This window comes from Chelonia mydas, chromosome 1 (assembly GCF_015237465.2).
Source record: "Chelonia mydas isolate rCheMyd1 chromosome 1, rCheMyd1.pri.v2, whole genome shotgun sequence".
In the NCBI taxonomy this organism is placed as follows: domain Eukaryota; kingdom Metazoa; phylum Chordata; order Testudines; family Cheloniidae; genus Chelonia; species Chelonia mydas.
The window spans coordinates 55,598,777-55,613,338 of NC_057849.1; the positions used below are offsets into that span (position 1 = coordinate 55,598,777).

Genomic DNA, 14,562 nt, shown 5'->3' on the forward strand with positions numbered 1-14,562 from the left:
GTTTTCTTTCATACTTTTCCGAGTTGGTGGGTGGAATAAGACTAAATCCATCTGTGTTTATATTCTTCAGATTTTGTACTTACCTACTTTGACAGTAGCCTAGCTTTAGTACAATTGATTTTTACATTAAAGTTAACAACTTTTAATTTTTCTTTGAGTGATGGTCCCTATGTATATTCCACACGTGGGATAAGCATGTGCACCATGAGCTTGAGTCTAGAATTTTTTTTTACAAGCAGTGTCCATTGGCCTGTACATGTGCCATAGCTCTCCTCGTGCACTGAAGCGAGGGCATAAAAGGTGGTGTGGGCTGACACCTTTCCAGTTCCTTCTTACTGTTGCAAGGTCTGAGTCAGAATCTTTCGTGTCCTCAGCTCCTTTTTTTTTTTTTTCTGTGTCATTGCTGTAAGCTATTATGTATAGTTAGTTTTAGTAGTCTACATAGTATAGTTAGTGTTTTTTCCCATTTTCTTCCCCACCCGGTAAACTTTTTCCCCTTGAGAATGTCCATGGTTCCAGGGTTCAAAAACTGTTTCCTGCCCTCATTCCTTTTTGGTGAGCAACTAACAACAACGTTGCCTCTGCTGCCTGTGTGAGGCTCATATTTCTGCCAAGTGCAGCATCTGCTGCTCTTCCCCCACCAGAACTCATGAGGGTCAGGACCTCCCCATACCTCATCTTACCAAGCAGGCTGCATCCCTCCAAGCACAAGCTCAGGATTGGAGGCTAAGACCATTAAGCCTGAGGAGAAGGCTTCCCATGACAACGAAGAGCACTCTCATAGATATAACGACATGCCATCTTTGTTGAAAACAGCCCTGAAGAGAGAGGATCCCTCCCCAATCCAGTCAGTCAGGAGAGCTGGTGCACATGGGTGTTAAGAATTTAGGCCTGAGTAAATCTTCTCGACAGGAGAAGGAAGGGTATAAAGATATGGATCTGATGGTTCAAACATCGGGACTGATGGTGAAGGCTCGGGATGAACAGCCAGTTGATCCATCCTACTGTGAAGAGTGTGGGATCCCTACCCTAGACACCCAGGATTGGTGCAGGAGTCGTATTTTTCCATAACCTGGACACTCACAACTGGCCATGTTGGAGTATTTGGAAGGGGAGACTGAGGAAGATCGTATGGTTCTGGGAGCAATCTTGTTGTCTTCACCAGATGAGGTGGTTACTCCATTTTCTCTGTCTCTGCCAGATGACTTGAAATAATATCAAGAGCTCATGCCCAGGGTGGCTGCAGAGCTATAGATTCAGCTTGAGGAAGTCCTGGAACCTCAGCATATTTTTTTAAACATTCTGCAGCCTTCCTGTCCCAGTTGAGTGGCCCTCCTCATAAATGAGGCCATCATGGACACAGCACAGATAGTTGGCACACTCTTGCTTCTTGTGCTCCCACCTGTAACCGCTCTGAGAAGCACTACTTTGTTCCATCCATGGGGGGAGCTTTTGTTCTCTCACCCACTGCTAAACTCTTCGGTGGTTTAGGCAGCTACAAAGCAGCCCAAGCAACAGCACCCAAAGGCTACTCCCTCTGAAAAAGGACCCAAGTGACTCGGCCTTCTAGGGAGAAAGGTCTTCTCTTCCACCTCCCTCCAGTTCAGGATCTCAGGTGATCAGGCCCGCTTGTCCAAATATGATTTTTACTAATTATAGTTTTTTGGAATTTAAGGACAAGCTCCCTAAAGGGGCCTAATTCTAGGTCTTAGTGAATGGGGGCAGATTGGTGGCCAAAGCTTTCTTCCAAGCTGCGATGGGTGCAGCAAATATTACATCTAGGGGAATGGCTTACAGATGTGTTATGAGGAGAGACTTGTGGTTACAATCCTCTCGTTTCCCTAGAGATGAAGAGTACCATCGAAGATCTCCCCTTCAGTACTATCCACCTATTCCACGAGAGGGTGGATGAGTGTCTCCACTCCCTCAAAGACTCAAGGATAACACTTCACTTGCTGAACATTTATACTCCGATCCCTAAGAGAAAACACTATAGACTTAGGTATAGGGCAAGGCTGCCTCCTCAGCTGTTTTACCACCAACATCCACAGGAGCCACCACACAAGAGACTGAAAGTTTATATACCCAGGAGCCCAGCCTCTGCAGCATCCACCGCCATGTTATGCTCTAATCCCCTAGTGAAGAGTGTCTTTTGACAGGACAGCCTTTATTGATGCTGCTTCACTCCCCTCCTCTGATATTCAAAGGCCGCCTTACCCAATTTGTCAAAAATCTGGAGGGCCCTAACTACAGACAGATGGGTGTTAGGTTATTCAGGGTGGTTATCTGATTGAGCTGCTGTTACCTCCTACCCACAGACCCCCCTTCCCAGGTCCGTTTTCAAGGACCACTCTCACTAGGCGATTCTGTGACAAGAGATGAACTTCCTTGTCCTCAGGGGAGAAATAGATAGGGTTCCACCTCAACTTCAAAGGAAGAGATTCTAGTCCCCTTACTACTTTATTCGCCAGCAAGGTTGGGGGATGGAGGTCAGTTCTAAATCTGAGACAGCTGAACAGGTTCATTCAAAAACTAAAATTCCACATGATATCCTTGGCATCAGTAATTCCCTTGTTAGAGGACACATGGTTCATGGCTTTCGACCTGAGACACATATTTGCACGTAGACATCCACCCGCCCACAGGAGATTCCTCTTTGGTCAAGAACATTACTAATTCAGAGTCTTCCCCTTTGGTCTAGCTGCAGCACCTAACATCTTTACAAATGTTTTCTTCAGTAGTGGTAACGTGGATGAGAAGAGAGAAATTTACAGTAATCCCTTATGTTGACGACTGACTTCTGACGGACAGTTCCTATGAGGAAGTCCCGTGGTTCTGTTCAGTCTTCTTCCTTCCCTGGGTGTCTGCATCAATCACAAAAAATCTGTCGATCCCCGCAAGGTTCATCAATTTTATAGTGGAGAGATTGGACTTGATCACAAGAAGAGCATATCTACCTCAAGAGGTTTCATGCCATGAGCACTTTCATATATAAGGTCAATCATAGGGCCACTGGACAGTTGAGGTGCTAAAGGAGCACTCAAGGAAGACAAGACCATTGAAAAGAACCTAAATGAGTACTTTGTATTGGTTTTCACCGCAGAGAATGTGAGGGAAATGTCCACACCTGAGCCATTCTTTTTAGATGACAAATCTTAAGAACTGTCCCAGATTGAGGTGTCAATAGAGGTGGTTTTGGAACAAATTGATAAATAAAAAACAGTAATAAGTCACCAGGACCAGATGGTATTCACCCAAGAGTTCTAATGGAACTCAAATATGAAATTTCAGACCTATTAACTGGGTATGTAACCTATCACTTAAATCAGCTTCTGTATCAAATGATTGGAGGATAGCTAATATGATGCCAATTTTTAACAAAGGCTACAGAGGCATCCTGGCGATTACAGGCTGGTAAGCCTAACTTCCAGAACCAGGAAAATTGGTTGAAACTATAGTAAAGAACAGTATTATCAGACACATAGAAGAGTACCATTTGTTGGGGAAGAGTCAACACAGATTCTGTAAAGGGAAATCATACCTCACCAATCTATTTGAATTCATCAACAAACGTGTGGACTAGTGTGATCCAGTGGATATAGTGTACTTGGGCTTTTAGAAAGCCTTTTAAAGGCTCTTAAACAAAGTTAACAGTCGTAAGATGAGAGGGAAAGTCCTCTCATGGATCAATAATTAGTTCAAAGACAGGAAACAAATCATAGGAATAAATGGTTAGTTTTCAGAATGGATAGTGGTGTAAATAGCGGTGTTGCCCAAGGATCTGTATTGGGACCAGTGCTGTTCAGCATATTCATAAATGATCTGGAAAAAGGGGTAAACAATGAGGTAGCAAAATTTGCAAACAATACAAAATTACTCAAGATAGTTGAGTCCAAGGCAGACTGTGACAAGTTAAGGGATGACTGGGTAATGGCAAGTGACATTCAGTGTTGATAAATGCAAAGTAATGCACATTGGAAAACATAATTCCAACTATACATACAAAATGATGGGATCTAAATGGACTTTTGTGACCCAAAGAGATGTTGGAGTCATTGTGGATAGTTCTCTGAAAATATCTGCTTAATGTGCAGCAGCAGTCAAAAAAGCTAACCATGTTAGAACTATTAGGAAAGGGATAGATAATAAGATAGTAAATAGCATACTACTACTATATAAATCCATGGTATGCCACACCTTGACTACTGTTGCCCCAGCTCAGAAAAGATGTATTAGAAATTGAAAAGGTACAGAGAAGGGCAACAAAAATGATTAAGGGTATGGAACAGCTTCCGTATGAGCAGAGATTTAAAAGATTGGGACTATTCAGCTAGGAAAAGAGAGGATGGGAGGGGGGAATATGATAGAGGTCTATAAAATCATGAATTATGTGGAGAAAGTGTTATTTATCCCTTCACATAACAAAAGAAATAAATGTCTCCCAATGAAATTAATAGGCAGCAGGAACAAAAGGAAGTACTTCTTCACACAGCACTTGGTCAACCTGTGAGACTTGTTGCCAGGGGATGTTGTGAAGGCTATAACTATAACAGGGTTCAGAAAAGAATTAGATGAGTTCATGGAGGATAGGTTCATTAATGGCTATTAGCCAAGATAGGTAGGGATGCAATCCTATGTTCTGGGTATCCATAAGCTTCTTACTGTTAGGTGCTGGGACTGGACGATGGGATGGATTACTTGATAATTGCTCTGTTCTGTTCATTCCCTCTGAAGCATCTGGCATTGGCCACTGTCAGAAGACAGGATAGTGGGCTGGATGGACCATTGATCTGACTCAGTATGGCTGTTCTTAGGTTCCCTATCAGACCCAGGACATTCATCAGAACTTGCCTTTCCCCACTCTGCCACATGGCCTCATGCGGACACTTGACGCTGTTCGCCAGGCTTCTGCTTCACTGCCTACAACCCTGGCTTCTCTCCGTGTACTCAGCAGAGAAGGGCAACATAAATTGTAATGTGACAGTTCCGGCCAAAGTTTTAGACTCTCTCATCTGGTGAACAACACCAGAGAACATTCGTGTGGGGATTCCTTTCCTCAATCTGACTCCCAAGGCAACTATCATGAAGGAAGCTTACCTCTTGAGTTGGGGTGCTCACATAGACCATCATATGGCACAAGACACAGACCCTACAAAAGTCCAGAATGCATATAAATTTACTAGAACGCTAGGTGGTCCATCAAATCTGTGATACCTTCCCCTCACTCATCCAATCCAGACATGTGCAAACAATGTCGGAGAACATGACAACAATATTTTACGTAAACAAGCAGGGAGGAAGCGAGATTTGTCTGTCTCTGTGCATAGAGAGGCAGTTGCCCTCTGTAACTGATGCATCAATCATAGCATAACCTTAGCAGCAGCATATTTACTAGGCATGCAAAACTCAATAACAGACTGCCTGAATAGACATTTTTCCACAAATCACAAATGGGAGATTCACAGCTTTGTTCTTGATGATAACTTTGCCCAGTGGGGAACACTGGCCTGGGATCTTTTTGCCTCACGGGAGAACAGGAAACTTCCTTGGTACTGCTCCAGAGCAGCCCTGGGTACAGGCTTGGTGGGAGATGCCTTATTGGTGTCATGGAAGGGTCACTGGGTATGCCTTCTGTCCCATCCCACTGATACCACAGATTCTTTGGAAGAGTCACTTATCCTGTCACAGCTAGATTTCTAAAGGGGATTCTCGGATCCTTTCCAACATTGGTGAAGTTCGTATCTTAATGGACTCAATTTTGTTTTATCGTCACTCACTAACTTCTCCCCCGCCCTCCCGAGCTTCTAGCCACATGTGCTGCGGCCCATCCGTCCATGAAGGTGGCCTTTCTATAGCCATAACGTCAGCCAGAAGAGTCGGTGAACTGGGAGCACTTGTGGCAGACCCACCACATACTTCCTTGTTTAAAGAAAAGGACTCATTACGACTCCACTCTGGATTTGTTCCTAAAGTAGTTTCCAAGTTTTACATGAGCCAGGAAATCCACTTACCAGTATTTTTTCCAAAATTGCATGCCTCAGATGAAGAGAGAGCTGCATTCTCTAGATGTCTGAAGGGCTTTGGGCTTTTATCTTCAAAGAAAAAAGGATGTTGGAAAAACACACCTAAATTATTTGTTTCCATAGCAGAGCGATCAAGTGATCTAACTATATTGGTGCAGAGACTTTCAAAATGGATCTTGGGTTGTTTGTATTACGCTTTGTTACCAACTAGCTCATATCCCCCTTTGGAGAGGGTGTGAGTGCTCATTCTGCTAGCAGGGGTGCTGGAACAATTTGTATAGTGTGGGTACTGAGAGCCAGTGAACCAAACTGTAAACCTGGTATATGATGGAAACCACTTCAAGCCGGGGGTGCAGCAGCACCCCTAGTTCCAGCACCCCTGTCCACTAGAGGGCAAGCTACTTCTGCTGCATCACTGAGAGACATATCTCCTAGAGATATCTAGGGCAGCTACGTGGAGCTCTTTGCATACTATGCTCTGGTCGAGTTTTCAACTGCAGTTACAGCTGTGAGGACAGTAGTACTACAGTCAGCTACCACTGTCGCATCCTCTCCCCAACCCCCATCTGACTACTGCTTGTTAATCGCCCACGTGTGGAATACACATAGGGATTATCACTCAAAGAAGAAATAGAGGTTACTTACCTGTAACGGCAGTTCTTCAAGATGTGTGGTCCCGGTCTGTATTCACTACCCATCTTCAGTCCCCTCTGCAGCGGATTGTTTGAACTGTGGTAAGAATGGGAAACTGGAGAGGGGTCTGCCTGCACCACTTTTTATGCTCTCTGTTCAGAGCAGGAGGAGAGCTATGGTACATGTGCAGGCCAATGGATGCTGCTCGCAAATAAAATTCCGGACTCACATGTGTATCGTACATGTGGAATGCAGATAGGGACAACACATTTCGAAGAATCTTCAGTTACAGGTAAGTAACCTATATGTTTACTTGCCTACTTAATACAAATATAGTACCATTACTTAAGCTGTACAAAAGCTGAATGAAGCTTGCAATTACGCTCATAAAGCAGGGTGTTGCAACAGATATCTGTGTAGGTTTCATCTAATGAACTTTTTTGCTTTATTTTTTAAGAATATGAAAGAATCTTCTTTTTACTGAAGCATGTTCAAGGCAGTTTACAAACACGACTAATATTTTTACAGAATGTTATTAAAGAAGCCTCAAGGTATGTAGCTAACTAAAAATCTTGTAAAATTATACTAATGTACTGTTTGTAGTCAGAGGTATGTCCATAACTACTATATATGTCTGCTTGAGACACACACATTTGTAACTATCATTCACATTTTGGTTAACTTATCCTAGAAATTAACTACACAAATGCTTCAAATTACAGGCAAAGGCCCTGGGAGGAAATCTCTTCTGTTGTAGTTCGTCTGATCTGTGTAGTTCTAGCTCTTTTTTCCCCCAAGCCTTTATACTTGTACAAACTCAGCTCTTTGCTGCTTTTCAATTTAATGTCTTGGAAATGATGACTAAAGGTGTTAAAAGCAGGAAATCGATAAATCCACATAAATCTAGCAAGCTGGGGTGTTAATGTCCAGCATACTAGTTTGCTGCATGCTAACTGGCCATGTGAACCCTGCTACTTGCACACTAAAACTTCTGTAGTGTGCTTTGACCTACTGCCGTTTGAAAAAGTTCCATAGTATACAGTATCCATGTCCACACAGCCAGTTACTGTGTGGCAACCTGGTGCATGGTAGATTTATACCCTGACTTGCTGAGCACTAAGTCTCTGTAGATAAACCCTACATGGATAAGAATGATGTAAAATGAGAGAGAATCAGTCCTATTCCACAATGTGGAGCAATGCACTGCTGAAGGATGAATTTGTGTGCTTCCCTTTCAAAGAGCTGTGTATTGTAGCAGTGGTTCTCAACCAGAGGGGTACATCAGTTCATCTAGATATTTGCCTGGTTTTACAACAGGTTACATAAGAAGCACTAGCAAAGTCAGTACAAACTAAAATGTCATACAGACAATGACTTCTTTACACTGTTCTATATACTATATACTGAAATGTAAGTATAATATTTATATTCCAATTGATTTATTTTATAATTATATGGTAAAAGTGAGAAGAAGCAATTTTTCAATAACAATGTGCTGTGACATTTTGTATTTTTATGTCTGATTGTGTAAGTAAGTAGTTTTTAAGTGAGGTGTAACTTGGGGGTATTCAAGACAAATCAGACTCCTGAAAGGGACACAGTAGTCTGGAAAGGTTGAGAGAGACTGTATTATAAAGACTGTGGGCCAGAATGTCAATGACGTAACTCAGCATAAACTCATTAACGACAGTGGAATTGTATATAATGCTCAGGATCTGGCCTTATATACTTTGATATGAGAGCATCATTCATCTTGCTCCAGAAAGATGTCCTTCTACTCCTCATGTTGGCTTTCTCCAGAAGGAGCTAAATCCACACTTCCTTAGTCAGAGGTTAGTTAGGTTTAGCGGGTAGTGGGCAAAATCCTGGTCCTTGTGTATATTATAGATAGGATGTCCCTGTCTCTATAACCATGGGAACAGTTCATGGAGCACCTGCACAGCCCCTCTGGCCTCCATGCCTTGCTAAACCTCTCATATGCTATGCCACCCATCCTCAAATCCCCTTTCAGAGGTGTGCTCCAGCTTCTAAGGTGTATGGAGGCCTATGCATAGTGTTTGCTTCCTTACTTTCCCAACACAGTGAAATTATGCCAATTCTGTTGGTGTTAGGATCTCTTGCAGCCCTTAGTTGGGCTTGATGAGTTGTCCATTCAGAATTAGTGTCTTCAAGATGCTGCATACTTTCTCTCCTCATTCGTCACTAATGGGTAATGCTCCCAGTCAACAGAATTCAGAGGCAGTGACCAGAGTTGCTGGAGCCTTCAGCAACAAGCCCTGCCCTTTAGATCAGGATACCAGTTTTTCTGCCTTTGATGGTGGAACATATTGGCAGTTCAGCTTCTCTTGACTATTTTATTCCTTCATTTTTGTGCAGTAATATCTATACTCGTTCTTTGTTCTCCTCTTCCCCTGGATCTGGTTTTTGGCAGCCTGGTAGTTTCAATCACCTGGCTCTGCCACTGCAGCATCTCCTCGCTGGGACTCCTCTTTCCGTCTCGCACCCCTCCTCCCCCATGTATGGCAGAGCTATCCAGCCAACACTGGGCTAAATCTAAGCAGTGTTCTCAATATGAGGCAGCATTTACAGGCTCTATAAAGGGTGAATTATGCCCTGCCTGTTCACAGCCATGTGACCCTTGCAGTGTCAGGGCACAGGGTTCAGAGTTGGACCAGCATGTCTAGTCCTCTCCTCTGCCCTGAGGAGCCATGAATCCAGTGCAGAAAAGCCTGCTCAGGCACTCCTGAGCAGTTTTTGGAGAGAGTCTAAGGACATTCTTTGGCCCCCTGAAGGGGCAAATCCTGCAACAGTCCAAGGTCAGTGGGTACAAACCCCTGAAAGGATCCAAAGTCCCCCCAGATACTGAAGTGGGTCCAGAGCTTCCTGTCAGAAAAACTTCTGCATAGTTCACAGTGGGAGGAAGGGGAGCTAAGGGATTTTTATGATGCTATGGAGTAAGTCTCACAAACCTTAGATCTCTGGGTCCCCAAAAAGGCAAAAGCAGGTATTACCTTTGCAAGGCAGCAGTTAGTATTGAACAAGTGGGAGGAAAATCAGGGTTAGACCCCTTCTCCTTTTCCTTTTTGCCCTGAAGGAGTGTTTTGGGGGGCTTTCCTCACAGAAGATTTCTCAATGCTTATATTAAGCTCATAGCCCTTCCCCACCCAGAAGCACGTAGAGAAGCCTGTTACTGCTGTGCCTGTGAAGCCCTCCCTCAGGCTGCAGTGTAATGGAAATTGTACCTGTTTGGCTTTCAGCCCAGGGCCCCTCGCTCTGCCAGGAAAAGGGGCTTGGATTTCAGGCATCAGCAGAATGGGAGTTGGGCCTTCTGCTCATCAGCCAGGAACAGGGGCTCAGAATCTAAGAGGAAGGAATGGGTCTCTCTCTACCCCTCCCCTTTTTCACATTAAAGTGTAAGGGGCATTTCAGGCTGACCAGAGCAGAGGCATATGAGGATTCCACTCTCCATGAAGCTGTAAATAAGAAATCTCCTCCAGTGTTCAAAATAACTCCCAATTTACTGAACAAAGCCCCAAATTTTATTAGGTTGCCCCTTGGGTGCTAGCCAGAGTGGAGGAGCAAGCAGGCAACCTTTCAGGCTTCTCGGGACCTCTAACAAGTTACTTACTCAATTAAATTAAGGTATTTGTACCAATACCCTTCCCTGAGTGGTCCTCAGGCCAGGAAGACTAGCATGCTACCTCCCTCTGTGAACAACATGAGCAAATACCACACATGCACCATCAAACACCACCCCCACCAAAAAAACAAAAAGCCTGCAGGACTTTGTAGGACAGGATGCCAGTTGCTTGCAAGTAACTCATTAATAAAATATATTCCATTTCAAGCATTATTAGATGCACAGCTTCCCATAGAAGCCTCTTTTGGGACATAATAAAATCTGAATGAGGACTTCTGATTAAATCCAAATGTTAAACTAAAATGTATAAAAACAAATTTCCAAAGTTCGGTGCAGAGGTAGCTCCACCAGTTAAAGACAGTCATGTCTTCAGAAGGGGATTTTCTTCCAAAAGATACTGAATAATAATTTCAAACCCTCAGCTATATCCATTCAGACCAAAAAATGTTCGTATATTTTAGTAAGGGAAGCCTACTAGGTGGCATGCAAGTGCTACATCGTCTAGGGCAGGGGTGAGCAAACTTTTTGGCCTGAGGGCCACGTCGAGTTTCTGAAATTGTATGGAGGGCCGGTTAGGGGAGGCTGTGCCTCCGCAAACAACCAGGCATGGCCCGGCCCCTGCCCCCTATCCGACCCCCCTGCTTCTCACCCCCTGATGGCCTCCCCGGGACTCCTGCCCCATTCACCCCCCCTGCTCCTTGTCCCCTTACCGCCCCCTGCCGCCCCATCCAACCTCTCCTCTCCTTCCTGACTGCCCCCTCAGGACCCCTGCCCCATTCACCCCTCCTGCTCCTTGTCCCCTTACCGCCCCCCGCCGCCCCATCCAACCTCTCCTCTCCTTCCTGACTGCCCCCCCAGGACCCCTGCCCCATTCACCCCTCCTGCTCCCTGTCCCCTTACCGCCCCCCACCGCCCCATCCAACCTCTCCTCTCCTTCCTGACTGCCCCCGCCCTCTGACCGCCCCGATCCCTGTCCACACCCCTAACCACCCCCTGAACTCCCCTGCCTTCTATCCAACCTGCCCCTGCTCCCTGCCCCCTTACTGCGCTGCCTGGAGCACCGGCGGCTGGCAGCACGGCTGCACCAGGAGAGGCAGCCGCGCTGTGCAGCACAGAGCACCAGGTCAGGCTGGGCTCTGCAGCCCCGCCACCCAGAGCGTTGTCACACGGCGGTGTGGCTGCAGGGGAGGGGCCGGGGGACAGCCTCAGGGGCCGGCCAGGATGGTCCCGAGGGCCGGATGTGGCCCACGGGCCGTAGTTTGCCCACCTCTGGTCTAGGGGTATGACTTTTTTTGTCTGGAGTGAAACATCTCTGGTTTTTGTCCTGGTCAAGCCCTTGATGTGATTTTGTGAGAAGCGCACTGGCTTCTAATGTGGTAGCTACAAGGAAGCTGTGACACCTGTGAATAACAATCAGTCATCCTAAACACATACTTATAGGTGAGCAGCTGTTTGGAGAAACAGAGGAATTAGTTGCTGAGAATGCAGAGAAGCCGCAACCCTCACTTCAAAGCCAACATAGCAATACGTTTGTTGCTATCAACACAAACACTGTCAAGGAAAGGACTATTTCCCCAGCAGAGCAAAAATTCTGAAGGAGAAGCTTCCAAGGATAGATTGATAGAATATCCTCCAAACTAACAAAATCCTCAGCATGAAAAAGAGCATTTGTATATAAGAATTCACAATTCCTGTATAAGACTCTTCCTTTTGATCTACCCTCTGCATCCAGAGTCTTAAGAAATGACTGCTAGTAGTCACAGGAAGGCACAGGTCATAGGTTGTTATATCAGTCACTTCCTGGCAGTAGTCATCCGTAGCTAGTTATCTCCAAAGGCTAGGGTTTCTGGTGCCACACATTGGCTTCAGCCCCTTAATAGGTTAACCCAAATGTGCCTGCAGAATTTATTTTGTATAACAATTTTGCATTGTATCAGGTGTGCAGTTCCTTGTCCTCTAAAGGACAAGGAACTGCACACCTGATACAATGCAAAATTAGGTATCATTCTCCCATCACATCTGAATGTCCCTTTGCGGGCAAGTAAGTGCAAACATGCTGAAAGCCAACCCAATTTTCACTCTAGACCCTTGCACACTCACTGTGGAAGCAAGTCTATCAAGTAGGGAGCATATTTCCAAAATTTTAGAGTATACATCCTTTTAACTCCCTTTTATAGTTCTGAGTGGTGTGTTTGAACCAACCCCTGCCTTAAATGTGACCATACAGGATTGGACCAGTGTCCTGTATGACAGTGGCCAGTGCCACTTCAGAAGAAAGTACAAGAAAACCATGTAGCAGGCAATTCATTGTGGTTACTGGAGAAGTTTGTTGCTTCCCATTGGAGGTTGGCTTATAATTGAGGTATGAATGTTTATATTGCTTCCAAAACTAGGAAGTAATCAAAGGACAAACATTTCCAGGCCAGTGGAAATAATGTCCCGGACAGAGAAGAATCTGTTACCTTTCAAGACAGGTAACGTAAAGACTACAGGAAAGGGGAGAATTGAATTCCTCTTCCAGTGCTAGCCCAGAAGTCACTTGTAGTAAGGACCAGACCTCCTCTTGAAGCATGGACTCCTTTGTCTGGACTAGGAACAGCTACAGTTAACTACCTGGCTACTGGAAGAGAAATGTAGTTTAGTATGGATTTTCCATTAGCTTCTTCATACATTTTGGTATCTAGACAGAACTCAATCAGGAAATTTCATTCATTGATCTGGTCAAACTTAGGTTTCTGGTGCAAGAGGAAACAAAGCTCTGGAGGCAGGGACTGCTTCTTTGTTTGCACAGGGCCCAGCACAAGGAGGCTCTGGCCTCTCCGCTATACAAGAACTCCATCATGGTTGACATGAGGAAAAGGTTATTCTTATAGCTCCAGACACCTTTGTTTAAGGGGAGTTCCTCTTTCTGCAGTTCCTGGGACATATTGCTTGTCAACCTAAGTTACACTACTCCAGCTACGTGAATAATGTAGCTGGAGTCAACGTAGCTTAGGTCGACTTACACCGGTGTCTTCACTGTGCTGTGTCGATGGGAGACTCTCTCCAGTGAACTTCCGTTTCTCTTCTCAGAGAGCTGGAGTACTAGCAGTGGCGTAGCCAGGTGGAGAAAATAGGGGGAGTGGAGATAAAAAAGGCACCACCCACTTGTACTCACCTGGCAGTGCTCCGGGTCTTCAGCGGCACTTCGGCGTCGCGTTCTTCACTCGCTCCGGTCTTCGGCGGCATTGAAGGACGCCCGCCACCGAAATGCCGCCGAAGACCGGAGCAAGTGAAGACCCGGAGCGCTGCCTGACCTGCCGCCAAAGACCCAGAGCGCCGCTGGGTGAGTAAAAATTCAAAAGGCGCAAAAATTTTTTAAAGGCGCCACTTGTGCTCGGTGGGGGAGCGGCCACTGCCCCGCTCCTCCCCTAGCTATGCTACTGAGTACTGGGGTCGACCGGAGAGCACTCTGCCGTCAATTCAGCAGGTCTTCGCTAGACCTGCTAAATTGACCCCTGCTGCGGCGATTGCAGCAGCGTTGATTTCCCCATAGTGAAGACAAGCCCATTGTTCTCCCATTGTTTTGTTCTAACCCTTAGACCTCCTTTGGAAGGTTGTGGCATAAATGGGTATTCTGAGGGCTCTAAAGATGTGTCTCAAGAATACCAAGCTAGTAACAAAACAGCTTCTATAATGCCTTACTTGTTACCCGGAAGCCAATAACACAGTTCCCTTAAAGCAACCCAGCCTTGGTGCTTCCTCCCAGACAGCCAAGTCAAATATGAGGAGGATTATTGAAAAACTTGTTCATCGTATGAAAAAGTTCTATCAATGCCAGTTAATATTTTAGCTCTTACCCAAATACATGCTTACAGCCAATTCTTATTAACTAAACTAAAATTTATTTAAAAAGAGAGTTGAGTACTGGTTAAAAGACATACATACAGATGTGAATATAGTTCTTAGATCAGTTTCATAGTAGAAATGATGAGTTGTAGAGTTGCAAAGAGTTCTTTCAGAATTAATCCCTAGGTTCAGTCCAACGTTCAATATCAGGGTGATCTGAAATGAAATCGGAGACCTCAGTCTTGTGGCTCAGGCTTCCCCTGACAAAGCATAAGCACATTGGAGGTGAAAGGATTAGATCCCAAGAGTTTTTATAGAGATTTTTTTTTTGCAACCTCTTGTCAGCACACAGTCTTTGGGTGAACAATAGGCTTTTGAAGTAACCTTCTCTTTCCTAAGCATCACCAGTAATCAGCTACATTTATTAGCCCAGGGTAA

General features: G+C 45.0%; 1 protein-coding gene across 9 annotated transcripts in view; it reads left to right on the forward strand.

Moving 5' to 3' along the window:
* The window catches only part of INTS6 (integrator complex subunit 6), a 75,857-nt gene that overhangs the window by 57,301 nt on the left and 3,994 nt on the right, over positions 1–14,562 (forward strand). For 5 of the 9 annotated variants that reach the window (XM_037893203.2, XM_037893211.2, XM_037893228.2 and 2 more), the window contains 2 exons: positions 6,817–6,948; positions 7,114–7,207. In XM_037893203.2, coding sequence (XP_037749131.1) covers positions 6,817–6,948; positions 7,114–7,207 — 226 coding nt within the window. The remainder of the gene's footprint in view (positions 1–6,816; positions 6,949–7,113; positions 7,208–14,562) is intronic. The other 4 variants (XM_037893220.2, XM_043532582.1, XM_043532589.1 and 1 more) reach the window with 1 other exon arrangement.